Raw genomic sequence first — 14,160 nt, 5'->3', positions numbered from 1 at the left:
AAAAAAAAAAAAAAATTGAATAGAGTTGAGGGAGAAAACTAATACCTTTCTGCCGTGTGAACCATGCCTCTAACCCTGGAAGCAGTTATGCTAAGTGACCTGGGGCTGTTATTTTTAGTCTTTGAATAGGTAGTCTGTGAATTGTCCAAACACCTTGATTGATTGATTTTGGAGAAGGAAATAGACATTAATTTGATGTGAGAGTGAGGAGGCCTTGAGGAAGGAGTGTGTATGGGAGTGGATTTGATCCTGGTAAGAGGCTGCTCAGTGGTGGGTAATGCAGGACTGTGAGTGTGGGAGAAGACAGTGAAGGAGAGGCTTGAGAGGCATTTCCTCTTTGTCTGAAATAGAAGGGGAGAGAGGGTCAGGAAGGGCAAGGACAGTTGGCACTGGCCTGCTGGTGTCACCCATCTGCTTTCACAGTTTGAGAAGAGGCCTGCTAAGGTCCTGCAGGCTGAGGCAGAGCAGCGAGGCAGGGCGGCAGGCAGAGGGGACTGGTGGGGCGCATTCTCTGGGAGGCAGGGTTCAGAGGGCAGCAGGCAGAGGGGACTGGTGGGGCACGTTCTCTGGGAGGCAGGGTTCAGAGGGCGGCAGGTGGAGGGGACTGGTGGTGCGCATTCTCTGGGAGGCAGGGCTCACAGGGCGGCAGGCAGAGGGGACTGGTGGGGTGCATTCTCTGGGAGGCAGGGCTCAGAGAGCACCTGCGCCGGCACTTCCTCATGAGGTGACATCTGCCTTGTGTGTCTCCAGTGCCCATCGACCATTCTGACCTGGTGGCTGACCTTCTGAAGGAGCTGTCCAACCACAATGAGCGGGTGGAGGAGAGGAAAGGCGCCCTGCTGGAGCTGCTGAAGATCACTCGGGAGGACAGCTTGGGGGTCTGGGAGGAGCACTTCAAGACCATTCTGCTCCTGCTCCTGGAGACCCTTGGAGACAAAGATGTGAGTCACTGGTTTGGCCTTACCTTGCCCCTTCCTGTGTAATGGGGTCATGACGTGATGTCCTTTTCTCATCAGGGCTGGCTTCAGCTTTCCTTTCTGAATTGGGCTTACTCTTTACATTAGAACATTTATTTGTTCATATTTTACATGCTTTCTCAGCACCCTGTTAGACATTTTCATCAGTGACAGGCTTCATCTTGGCTTATGTGCATGTTCTGTCTTATGTGTAAATGGATTTGTAGTAGTTGAGGGAAACTTATTCCTGTATCTAATTACTTTAATGCAGAATTTCTTTAAAAACTTCGTTAGCATAGAGCATGGTCTTGTAGGATGCACTTTTTTCTTTTCCTTTTTTTGAGACAGAGTCTTAAGCTGTCACCCTGGATAGAGTTTTATGGTGTCACAGCTCACAGCAACATCAAACTCTTGGGCTTAAGCGATTCTCTTGCCCCAGCCTCCCAAGTAGCTAGGACTACAGGCACCTGCCCCAACACCTGGCTATTTTTCTTTGTTGTTTTAACTGGCCTGGGCCAGGTTCAAACCCACCAGCCTCGGTGTATGTGGCCAGCTCCCTACCCACTGAGCTACTGGCGCTGCCCAGGATGCACTTTTTTCTTTGTGCATTTCATCTTTGTTTCATGTGTAATTAAAAAATAGAAATATTTATTTTATTTTATTTATTTATTTTTGAGACAGAGTCTTACTATGTCACCTTCAGTAGAGTGCTGTGGCGTCACAGCTCACAGCAACCTCCAACTCTCGGGCTTAAGTGATTCTCTTGCTTCAGCCTCCCAAGTAGCTAGGACTAGAGGTGCCTGCCAAAACACCTCGCTGTTTTTTGGTTGCAGTTGTTTAACTAGCCAGGGCCAGGTTGGAACCCGCCACCTTCAGTGTACATGGCTGGCACTATAACCACTGTGCTGTGGGCACTGAGCCAGAAATGTTTATTTTTAAAAAGACCTTAATGGCTCGGCATCTATAGCTCAAGTGGCTAAGGCGCCAGCCACATACACTGGAACTGGCGGGTTTGAATCCAGCCTGGGCCTGCCAAACAATAATAACAACTATAGCCAAAAAATAGCCAGGCATTGTGGCAGGTACCTGTAGTCCCAGCTACTTTGGAGGCTGAGGCAAGAGAATCATTTAAGCTCAGGAGTTGGAGGTTTCTGTAAACTGTGATGCTGTGGCACTCTACCCAGGATGATGGCTTGAGGCTTTGTCTCGAAAAAAAAAAAAAAAAACCTTCTTAAAAGAAATTCTGTTCTGGTTTACCCCTACATAGGTTAACAGTTCTAATATTATTAACTGGTCAAATTATGGGTTCCAGAAGTATAACTCTTATATTATGAATTTTAAACTTATAAAAGCCCTCTCCACATGAGGACATTTGAATGTGACATGCGTGGTCTGTGATCTGCGTGTGGCACATAGTAGATAATTCTTAAAGGAGAGAGTATCTAGTCAGATCCTTGTTTTCTCCCACCTGTGGAGCTGGTCCACACTATGGAGATAGGAGTAAATGTTGGAATTGCTGCTGAAATTAAACTCTGGGAGGAAGATTCCATCTCTCTGTTCAGCTCCCTGCAAGTCAGCAGGAACAAGAGAGTAGCACATATGGGGTGGGGGGGTGGTGGCCAAGGAGATAGATGGGCAGCACTGGGTTGACTGCCATGAGGCAATAGGCCAAGCTCTGGGCCACATGAGAGGGGACTCACATGGTGGCCAGGTGAGGGGAAGGCTGGTGTGTGCATAGTAACTCAGGTCATTTTCTGATGCTTCAGATTAATGATCTGGTTTAGGGATAAGCAAAGGAAGAAGAATGGTTAAAAAAAAAATAATAATAAAGGCCTGTTTTACTTTTCTTAAAGCAAAGTATTAGCTGCTCAAACAATTATACCTGGTTGGGCTCTATCAGGAGATAAAATGATGTCATATAGAGGGCAGGTGAATGGTGTATTAGTGTGTGAATTGTACAGATGAATGACAAAGAATCAGGATGTACTTTTTGGCTCTGTTTGGTGTAAACTCCATTCTCTTTTATTGAGATTAGGAGTCTGTTTGGAATGGCTTTCCTCCAGACTTATGACTCTGGCCTTAAATAACTCAAGGCTGTTCAAATCCAGTGATCTCATCACACAGAAGGTTAGGAATAATGACAGGTCTCCAGCTGTCCTTAGAGAGTTCACAGTCCTACACACCTTGCTGATGAAATGTGTAGGTGCTTTGTATGTGTCCCTTAGTACATTTTACAAAAGGATAATTTGTAGGCCGAAGCATCAGGCAATCTGGAAGTCCTCAGGAGACTGAAAATGGACGTAGGTGCATCATCTTCATTTGGTCTCAAGCACGAGGTTCATTACAGAAGCCTTTGTCAGATCCCTCGTAGGTGCTGGGTCCTGGGAATGTCATTGTAACACACAATGCCTTCCCTCATGGAGCTGACCATAAAGAGAGCCAGTGTCACGTAAACACTGTGTGATCTGCACAGAGGGGTCTGAGATGCCAGGGAAACCAGAATTGGGTGCTCGGCCTTGCTGGGCTTTGCTGATTGGCACGTGTGGTCAAGTGCTGTGTGTTGTTTGGTGACGTCTTCCTTTCCTCTTGTACTCCAGCATTCTATTCGAGCACTAGCATTGAGAGTTCTGCGGGAAATTCTGAGAAACCAGCCAGCGAGATTTAAAAACTACGCCGAGCTGACAATCATGAAGACTCTGGAAGCCCACAAAGACTCCCACAAGGAGGTGAGCCAGCTGCTTGGCCAGGATACTGAACAGATGCACCTGGGACATAGCTGGAGTGGGAGGGAAAAGAGATGGAATCAGAGCATAAGCTTTACAGAGAGCTCCTTCCTTGGCACTCGGTCATGTGTAACCCAGAGAAAGTTCCCATTGCTGTCACTCTGGCTGAGCAGCAGTGCAGTTCCAGGGCCAGTACTATTTGTTAGGTTCCCAGCATCCAGTGGGCTTGCCTTGTCCCCAGCGCTATTCCATGGTTTCCCGTTGCTTTGATAGAGAGGAGGGGTCTCTCGCTTCCTTCTGGCATTCAGCCTCTGGCAGCCTCTGTGAGAGGTGGAGACTGGCTTTGGAATCACAGACATGCAAGTCTTAGAACCTACGCTTCCTTACTCCAGATCCATGGACAAGTCATTTCACCATCTGAGCGTCCATTTCCTGGTGTGTAAAATAGGGATGGATATTACCACAAATTTTCTCAAGAGAATTAAATGAGACGGCCAAGGACAGTTCCAGCTCAGTCCTTGCCAACAGTGGATAGCGTGACTCTGTTGGCCTTCCTCCCTCCCAGGCTCCTATCATTGTACTTCTCTCTGTAAGATGAGGCTGAGCTGAGCCAGACCTGCCATGCTCTTGCTGCTTACTCCTGAACATTTAAAATGCTATCGGGCCGGGTGCGGTAGCTCACACTTGTAATCCCAACACTCAGGTAGGCTGAGGTGGTTGGATTGCTTGAGCTCGTAGGTTCGAGACCAGCCTGAGCAAGTGCAAGACCCCATCTCTAAAAAGTAGCTGGGCGCTGCGGTGAGCACTTGTAGTCCTAACTACTCGGGAGACTGATGCAAGGGGATCACTTGAACCCAAGAGTTTGAGTTTGCTGTGAGCTATGATGGCATGGCACTCTACCAGGGCAAGAAAGTGAGACTCTGTTTCTCAAATAAAAAAGTTAAATTAAATTAAATTTTAAAAAATACAAGAGCAAATTGTCCCTACAGTTTCTGGGTGTTGGGACCTCAGCTGCCTATGGGAAAGCACATGGGACAATTCTCTACCCTACACACAAGCCTCAGACAATGAACACTTAGTGAGCACTTGGCCAGCTGCTTATTAGAATGTCCTCCCACCGTGGATCACCAGGCCTTCAGATAACTACAGGGGGCAGGGAAGTGGCTGGAGCTGTCCTGAATTCACTTGATCTCAGTGATGCCCTTCAATGAAAGGCATTGTGGGAAACAGAAATGTATATTAGAACTGCAGATAACTGGGCGGCGCCTGTAGCTCAAAGGAGTAGGATGCTGGCTCCATATGCCAGAGGTGGTGGGTTCAAGCCCAGCCCCGGCCAAAAAAACCCCAAATAAACTCTTAAAAAAAAGAACTTCAGATAACTTACCATGACTTACCATAACTTTAGCCAAAGTCAGCCACTGAGGTCAGTGTCTTGGTTCCTGTGGGATTCTTTTGTGAGCATGCTCGTGGATTAAGGGAATTGTAATTTTAGAAAATTTTCCATCTACAGAAGGAATCGTGGTGGCGCCTATAGCTCAAGCGGCTAAGGTGCCGGGTACATACACCAGAGCTGGCGGGTTTAAATCTAGCCTGGGCCTGCCAAACAATGACAATTACAACCAAAAAATAGCCGGGTGTTGTGGTGGGTGGCTATAGTCCCAGCTACTTGGGAGACTGAGGCAAGAGAATCATTTAAGCCCAGGAGTTTGAGGTTACTGTAATGTGTGACTCCACGGCACTCTACTCAGGGCTATAGCTTGAGGCTCTATCTCAAAAAAAAAACAAAACAAAACAAAATAGAAAGAACCTGACAGTAGATTATATTTGTTTCTTTGGCAGTTGGGTATCTGCTTGAGCAGTGACTGGTTTGACACCCTCAAATCTCCACAATGATTGTAGCCAGCAAGAGCAGGAGTGTCATCCTCAGACTGGGCGTCTCTGTGCCTTCTAGTCCTAGCATGATACTCAGTACACACACAAAAGATGTGTTTTCAAACTAACAACCAACCATGTTTCCGAAGTCTCTCTTGGTTGCATGATGGCGACCATAACACACATCTGAACGAAACACTCTTCATTTACAATGACTCATTTAAAAAGTGTGAGGACAAAATGAGTTAATATGATCAGCATAATGGTTCCCAGGTGAGGAACAAAGGTCCTACAGCAGTGATGCCCGAACCAAGATGTCTGAGCCAGGTCTTGTGTCTCTTTTAAGGAGCAACTGGCATGTTCTGATTTGTCTTTTTAACTGTAATTGCTGCTTTTTATAGAATGCTTGACAAAAAAATGAAATAAAATTGATGTTCTTATGCATATAGATGATATCAGTTGTTTTCATGGGGGAGCACGTACTTAGAATTGGGCATTAAGGTGACATGGTGAGCCATCTACAGTGTTTTGGCACTTTCGGACTTCCAGTTAGAAGATACCTGTCTTTAAAGTGGGTACCCTGATCTTTAAAACTTTGACAGTGGTCCCTCATATAAAGAAGTTAACAGAATTAAATGATCTACTTGCTGTTTACTATTTTCTTTGGAGATCGTGTTTTTTTCCCCACCAAAATAAGAAACTTAGGAGAAAAATATGAGATCTCTTAAATTACCAAGGGGAGGGAAGCGCCTGCGGCTCAAAGGAGCACCTCCGGCCCCATATGCTGGAGGTGATGGGTTCAAACCCAGCCCTGGCTCCCCCCACCAAAAAAAAAATTACTGAGGGAAAAAGAGCAGAAATATCTGATGCATAAAATAAATTTACCATAGCCAGTTAACTTGGAATTCTTCCTGTAACTTGAGGGTCCCCACGCTCCTGTCCCCAATGACCCGATAGAGCTGGTGGCAGCTGGCAGCCCTCCCGAGTTTGCACACTTGAGCACACCTTGACTTGCTGCCCAGGAGTCGTCTTATGAAATTTCACTCTCACTTTGCCAGAAGTTACTGTCTCAGGCACCAGTATATTTAGGCTTTAGGTTGGGTTTTGCTTTTTCTTGTCTTTTCCCTTCAAAATTTTTCTAATTTTTCTCTAATTTTAACTGATCTGGCTCCATTCTTTGTTTTTTATGACAAAAGAGTTAGATGTATATAACATTTGTATTGTAGGCCTCTTGTTGGCATATTAATAATGATGCACAATATTTCTCTAGTCATTACGTCTTCTGGTCATTGCCTTCAGTAAGTTTCTTGGAGAAGGTGTAGACTTTTCTAGACTCTGTTACTTGTCATACACATGCATACCCTGTTTTCCTGTCTTGGTAGTTCCAAAGTATGTTTGTCCCAGAGTGAACTCTCTGGGAACTTCCTTCTCATAAGAAACTAGTTGGTTTTATATTCCCAGACAAAACCCAGACTTCAGCAGGAGATGAAGAACAAGAGACCTGGCAGGCTAACCCAGGGCTGCTCTGAGAGCCTTTGGCCCTGGATGGCCTCCCCTTGCTAGTGTGCCATTACCTCACCAACACACATGCTGTAGCTCTGGCTGTGGAACTGTGGCAGGGAAGAGCAACTTCTTTAAACACAATTTCTATAAGCCAAAGTTTGTCATAAAAGCACTTAGTGAAGGTGGGTAAGTTACAATGATGAGATAGCGTGTTTTGGGCCAGGCATGGTGGCTCACGCCTGTAATCCCAACACTCTGAGAGGCCAAGGAGGGTGGATTGCCTGAGCTCATGAGCCTGAGCAAGAGCAAAACCCTGTCTCTAAAAACAGAAACAGCTGGGCACTGTGGTGGGCACCTGTAGTCCCAGCTACTGGGGAGGCTGAGGCAAGAGAATCGCTTCAGCCCAAGAGTAAGAGGTTGCTGTGAGCTGCGATGCCATGGCACTCTACTGAGGGCTACAAAGTGAGACCCTGTCTCGGTGCGGGGAGAGGAGGGGAGCACCGAGGGGAGGATAGCTTGTTTTCTCATCCTGTAAGTGCTTTCTTGGATTCTTTTAAAAGACATGAGGTGTGCAGGATATTTTTCTTGCACATTGAAAATGCACGAGGCACTAAATCTGTTTCAGATTTATCCATTTATCTGTTTTCCATTCATCCTGAGCTAACATAGATGTTCTGTACCAAGCAAGATAGGCAGATTTAGATTCCAATTAGTTTTTACTTTAAAAATTGGTATTTGTCAGCTTAGACATGTTTTCATAGTCCCTATTTGAATATGTAAGTCTCTTTCATTATCTAACTCCTTCTTTATCTTTTTAGTAAACAAATTTTGCTGTTGTATTTCTAATGCCTTATTAATGAAGTTACTGTGTTTTAACAGTACTGTTAACATTTAGCAAGCACCTTAAAGGACTAAGGCCCTGAGAAGAATGATCTTTTAAATCTTGAGCCTGTTTTTCTTTTCTTTTTTTTAGACAGAGTCTCACTTTGTCCCCCTTGGTAGAGTGCCCTGGTGGCGTCAGACAGCAACCTCAAACTCTTGGGCTTAAGCGATTCTCTTGCCTCAGCCTCCCAAGTAGCTGGGACTACAGGCAGTCGCCACAATAGCCTGGCTATTGTTTTGTTGCAGCTGTCTTTGTTGTTTACCTGGCCTGGGCCAGGTTCGAACCCGCCAGCTTCGGTGTATGTGGCTGGCACCATAACCATTGTTGCTCTTGAGCGCCAAGCCCCATTTTCTGTTTTTCAGATAACTTTGTTGGTTTGAATTCTTTCTTATTTTTTAGTCCATTAGGGCTAGCAAAGAAATCTCTACTTTAGTAATTAAAAAGAGAGGATTTAAAAAGAGAATTTATTTTACTGAGAAATTCCAGGGTCAGTGCAATATGAATCTTGAGGGAGAAAACCTGATTTTCAGTGCAGTTTCCCCTGTTCTCTAACTCTGTGACCAGTTTCATCTTTATCTAATCCTAGAGAAGCAGGACTGTTAGGAGGGTCACAGTGGTAAAAATTCAGAAGGATGTTTTTAAAACTAGTACATGCTGTAAGATTTTGCTACATAAAACTGTTCTTGAACAGCTTTGCTTCAGAAGCACCTATTTGTCAGGAAACCATATGCTGATTATAAATGATTTTATACACATTTAATGTGAGGATAGTTGTTGCTCCCAATCATTGTGTCCTGCATGTAGTACCTATAGTGCTGAAGTGCTCAGTCAATATTTTATTTAAATCTGAAAGAAGTGCCAGCTCTATTTCTTTAAGATACTCTGTGAGACTCTAAGCATTAGATTTAGCTTTTACTAAACTTCGCCACAATAGTGAATATTCAGTTACATTTCCTTATTGAAAAGGAGAGACCACTAGCATCATTTCGTGTCACTGTACTGGATCGTCAAGTATTTTTTACCACATGCACAAAGGTCCTGAGGTTGAGGGCATCTGAATCCAGCTGCAAGTGGTTGGGCTTGTTTGGGGAAGTGTGATATTTAGATAAATATATAGAATAATACAACCATTATTGTTTCTCCAGGAGGGTTAGTTTAAAATCATTGCTAGTTAATTTTATATTTTATGACTTTAAGAAATGAAATAAAGCAAGATGAAACCAAAGTTATTTTAAAAAGAAAAGAAAATTTCCCAAATCTAGCTGTCTGGCTTCTGCTTTGCCCAGCCAGAGTGGTATGTCTTATATAGTCCTTGTGCCAAATACTGTGGGCAGGGAGAAGCAGCAGAGTGCCAGAGATGGCATGTTAATAAGCTGGTATCCTGCTTCAGATACCAGTAAGAATCACTACTGACCTCGTCTCTGCCAGACCCTTGCACTCAGGACTGGCTCTGTGATGCCTCTCAGGGCAGCAGGCATATGCATGTGTGTCACTGGGTTCTGGGGGACAGTGGACTGTGTGAATCTGGAGAAATTACTTCACTTCTCCAGACCTTGGTTTTTTCCTTATCTGTTAGTCCAGGGAGTGGACTAGATGGCTATCTGTGTTTCATCTGGCCTCAAGATAATGGAAGTTGCTGTTGAGTAACCTTAAATCCTCATAGATTCTAGATCTGCAGTTTTCCATGGGCCCAACCTTGGAATGTGACCAGAAGTCCCATTTCCTTTGTAAGTTTTTGTTTTTTAATAAAAAGACAAAACCAAAAACCTTCATAGCTTCCCTAAGAGGTTCCAAGTTGCTTAGCCAGCAGTCTGACACTGATAGCCCCAGCTCTGATAAATGTCTTATTATTTGGGGGTGATGGGGAGATTGCCGTCTTCAAAGAGCTTATGGGGTTTAGTTGAAGATAAAGCAAAGAATTAGAATCAGTGTGCAGTTTGGAGGCACCAGGAGTTTACAGGGGGCTAGAATAGTAAAGAAAGAGTTCCTCAGGGATTTAGAACCTGAAATGAACTGAAGAGGAGCAAGTTGGGAGAAAATTTAGTAGCCAGGAGTCAAGACTGTGTAGCCTAGGAGGGTCCTGGGCTGGGAAGACATGCTTTAGTTGACTCCCATTGACCCTTCCTGTGAGCCATTCTGCTCTCTATGTCAAATAGAGGTGCACATCCTGTCCTGCAGACTTGGGAAGTGACAAGCCACAGTGTCCACTTTTAAATGGCGGTTGCTCCTGCTGCATTCAGAGGGAGGGAAGGTTAGCTCCTCTTCCCTGATGAACTGACCCTTCTAGGAGCCGTATGTTGTTCCTGCACTTCAGCTTCTATAGCTTCAGAAGGAGCCATTCTTTGTTTAACTCAAGTTTGGAGGTTGAAGACCTGATTTCACATACTCCTTATGCCAGCTCACTGGCTGCAAAATTGTGGACAAGGCACAGATACTGTTTGGATGTCTAAAGTACTTGTATGGTAGCTTGGTAAGGGTGGGAGGGGGTGCTCAATGCCCTGCCCTGGGGGCTGATACATTGTTGAAAATTAAAGATTTGTCTTTTTTATCTTCTTCCACTGAAGAAAGTGACTGATTTTAAAAAGAATTGTTATCAAGTCTTTAAAATTCAACACAAAGCAGATATAACTGCATTTCTCTAAATACATGTAAGAGGCTATTTTAATTCAATTGTATGAACTCTAAAACATCAACTAAACACCCGTAATCCTAGCACTCTGGGACGCTGAGGCAGGTAGAGTGCCTGAGCTCATAAGTTCAAGACCAGTCTGAGCAAGAGTACGATCCCATCTCTAAAAATTAGCTTTGCGTTGTGGAGGGAGCCTGTAGTCTCAAAAAAATAAAAAGAAAGAATTAATCTCCCACCTAAGAACCTGACCTAGTTTGAAAGTAGGGATTGTGTTGCTTTGAACCTGCTTTTTCAGAATCTGTGGCAACTGTCTTGTTAGAGATCATTTCACCTAGACACTGGTCTTCTTAGGTCTTTAAAACTTATAGAATTTTCTCTTTTTTGGAGACAGAGTCTCGTTATGTCATCCTCACTAGAGTGCTGTGGCATCACAGCTCACAGCAACCTCAAACTCTTGGGCTTAAGCAGTTCTCTTGCCTCAGCCTCCCAAATATCTGGGACTACAGATACCAGCCACATCACCCAGCTATTTTTTTTGGTTACAGTTGTCATTGTTTTATCTGGCCCAGGCTGGTTCGAACCTGCCAGCTTCAGTGTATGTGGCCAGCACCCAACCCACTAAGCTATGGCACTGCCCTGTCTGGAATTTTTTGTGGGGAAAATTTTTTTTTGTTTGCATTTTTTCAGGGGAAAACATTAGGTAGGTGTGGATGATAAAATTTTATAATCTGAAATAATTTTGAAATGCTTCATTTGGGTTCTCTTTTTTGTTTTACTGATGAGGAAAACTGAGGCCTGGAAAACAAGAAATTTCCCCCAAGATCACCTGGCTGGTCCAGAACTCAGTTCTGTAGACTTAGAGGCTTTTCCTCTCTCCCCTCTCTGGTACTGAGCCTAGCTAAATGAGGACTCTCAGCCCAGGTTCAGGCCCATATTGGCAATCCACTGTCAATTACAGAATTATATCCATGCCAATCTCTGTCAAATTTTTATAAGGTCTTTTCAGCCTTTTCCAGAAGGTGGCGCCAACCTTTCCTCAACTTCTAGCTGATTAAGGAGCTAAGCTCAGGATAATCTATTACTGTGGTCCCCAGCCCCTGGGCACAACCTGAGTTGCTTTAGCTCTGCCTCCTGTCCCATATCCAATATCCAACCCTGACCTCCCCAGGTCGGTGGAAAAATTGTCTTCCTGTTATCAACTGGACCTCACTGAAGGTGAGTGGTGGCAAGCAAGGGAAGCTTCATCTATATTTACAGCAGCTCCTCATTGCTCACATCACAGCCTGAGCTCTGTCTCCTGTCTCCCCCTACCCCCACCCTGATATGTAGAAAAATTGTCTTTCATGAAACCTGTCCCAGCCAGCTGCAGTGGTTCACACCTACAATCCCAGCACTCTGGGAGGCCCAGGCAGATAGATTGCTTGAGCTCAGGAGTATGAGACCAGCCTGAGCAAGAGCTGAGCAAGAGCAAGACTCTGTCTCTGAAAATAGCTGGGCTTTGTGGCAGCCACCTATAGTTTCAGCTACCTGGGAAGCTGAGCTCTTAGAGGATCTCTTAAGTCCAAGTGTTTGAGGCTGTTGCTGTGAGCAATGACGCCACAGCACTATACCTAGAGCAACAGGTATAGTGAGACTCTGTCTCAAAAAAAAAAAAAAAACAAAAAAAAAACCACTGGTCCTTAGTGCCAAAAAGCTTGGAGACTGCTGTTGTACTTTGAGGGTTCAATTCCAGCTTTCTGGGCATTTTCTTTTTTTCTTTTTCCTTTTTTTTTCAATTCAACCATTTATTTTGATGAAGTCTATGACAGAGCCAGATCAAATTTTGTGAAATTAAAACCTTTAATCCAAATGTTGAGAATTTCTGGGCTCTGAAACCCTATCTTTAAGCAAACATTTGTCAATATTCTGAGTAATCTTGTTTTTAAAAGCTAGATGCAAAGTTATGCTTTTAATAGTTACTGTTTTTTTCACTGGCTTTAGTTTTCTTGTTTGTTTTTTAAGAGATAGAGTCTTTTTATTTTGTCCCAGATAGAGCACAGTGGCTCAGTTATGGCTCACTGTAACCTTGAACTCTGGGGCTCAATCAATCCTCCCTCCTCCCACTTTAGCTTCCTTAGTAGTGAGGGCTACAGGTAAATACCACTATACCCAGCTAATTTTTAAAAATTTTTTATAGTACAGGGTCTCACTATGTTACTTAGGCTGGTTTTGAGTTCCTTGCCTGTAACTGTCCTCTGCCTCAGCCTCCCAGAGTGCTGCAATTATAGGCATGAGCCACTGTGCTCAGCCTGTGTCACTAACTTTGAAAGGGAAGAATTCTGTTCCTTACAGTCCTAAGCAGACTATAATAAAGTCAGCAGAGTTAAAACACTTTTGATCACTTCAAGCGGATTATAACCCAGAAGTCGTCTTCATCTTGCTCTTTGAATACCTGTCCCCCCCTTTTAATTCTGTGGCCACTTCTGGCCACCTTGTCTAAGCAGTATTGTTCTGTCTTTCTGTTGCTTGTATTTACTTTTGCTGTCTGTTTGCTTACATTTATAATCTTTGCTTCTTATGTTACATAGAACACAGGGGCAAAACTTAAAGTTCACCCTGAGTCAGGCAGCTTGCCAAAGCCAGGGGCTTGGCATGTAGAGTAAAGTCAAGAACACCGACCTGCCTTGCCAAAACCAGCGGGTCTTGAGAAACTTTCTTGAACTCCAGTGAAAGAGAGGACCTCAAACTGTCCATCTTCGCTTCTCAGATTTACTTAGGAACATACCCCAGAAACCCTGTGTTGGATACATCTGATTAAGTGCTTCACTCAGGCCATATCTAGAATTCCTGGATTTTTATAAGAGGAAGTTCTCCTTGGCTTGAGTTTCAGTGCTGAAGATCTGAAACAGCCTGTTTTCTCTGTAGTTCACTGTAGGGTAATTCATTTTAACCTGAATGGCAGCAGAGCATAGGTGAGGGAGGGGAGGAAGACAGCCTCATGATTGAGTTCTCACTATAGACCTGGCAGTTTTTGGCCCGCCTCATTTCTCATTGCGTTTGTGAGGGGTGATAAGAGGCTTTTATCATATTTCTGTGAGACCAGAAAGGGGCCTTGCTGACTTGAATCCTAGTCTGTCTCCAAGTCCATGTTCTTTCCACCTACTGAGCGGCTTCCCACCTCCCAGTAGGATCTTAAACATCACTTCCTATGCACTGTTTTCCAACTTCATAGGTAACAGGTATACCCATTAAATCATGTGTTTCCCGACCCTTTTCTTCCCTTCCCCCAATTTTTTTCATTTATTTATTTTTTTGTAGAGACAGAGTCTCACTTTATTGCTCTTGGTAGAGTGCTGTGGCATCACATAACTCACAGCAACCTCCCACTCCTGGGCTTAGGCAATTCTCTTGCCTCAGCCTTCCCAGTAGCTGGGACCACAGTGCATGGCTATTTTTTTGTTGCAGTTTGGCCAGGGCCAGGTTTGAACCCACCACCCTCAGTGTATGGGGGCTGGCGCCCTACTCACTGAGCCACAGGCGCTGCCCTTTTGCCCCCCAATTTTAAAACTGAGTCTCCAAAGTCCCTCTGCTTTTTTGCCAGTGTTTTATTACACT

General features: G+C 44.4%; 1 protein-coding gene across 1 annotated transcript in view; it reads left to right on the top strand.

Annotated features, from left to right (window-relative positions):
• Window positions 1-14,160, top strand: part of CLASP1 (cytoplasmic linker associated protein 1) — a 303,536-nt gene that overhangs the window by 266,858 nt on the left and 22,518 nt on the right. The window contains exons 34-35 of the mRNA XM_023514808.1: window positions 751-941; window positions 3,554-3,682. Coding sequence (XP_023370576.1) covers window positions 751-941; window positions 3,554-3,682 — 320 coding nt within the window. The remainder of the gene's footprint in view (window positions 1-750; window positions 942-3,553; window positions 3,683-14,160) is intronic.

Source organism: Otolemur garnettii, unplaced genomic scaffold, assembly GCF_000181295.1.
Source record: "Otolemur garnettii isolate 467f Iridium unplaced genomic scaffold, OtoGar3 scaffold00059, whole genome shotgun sequence".
NCBI lineage: Eukaryota > Metazoa > Chordata > Mammalia > Primates > Galagidae > Otolemur > Otolemur garnettii.
This window is presented reverse-complemented; position numbering and strand designations above follow the sequence as displayed.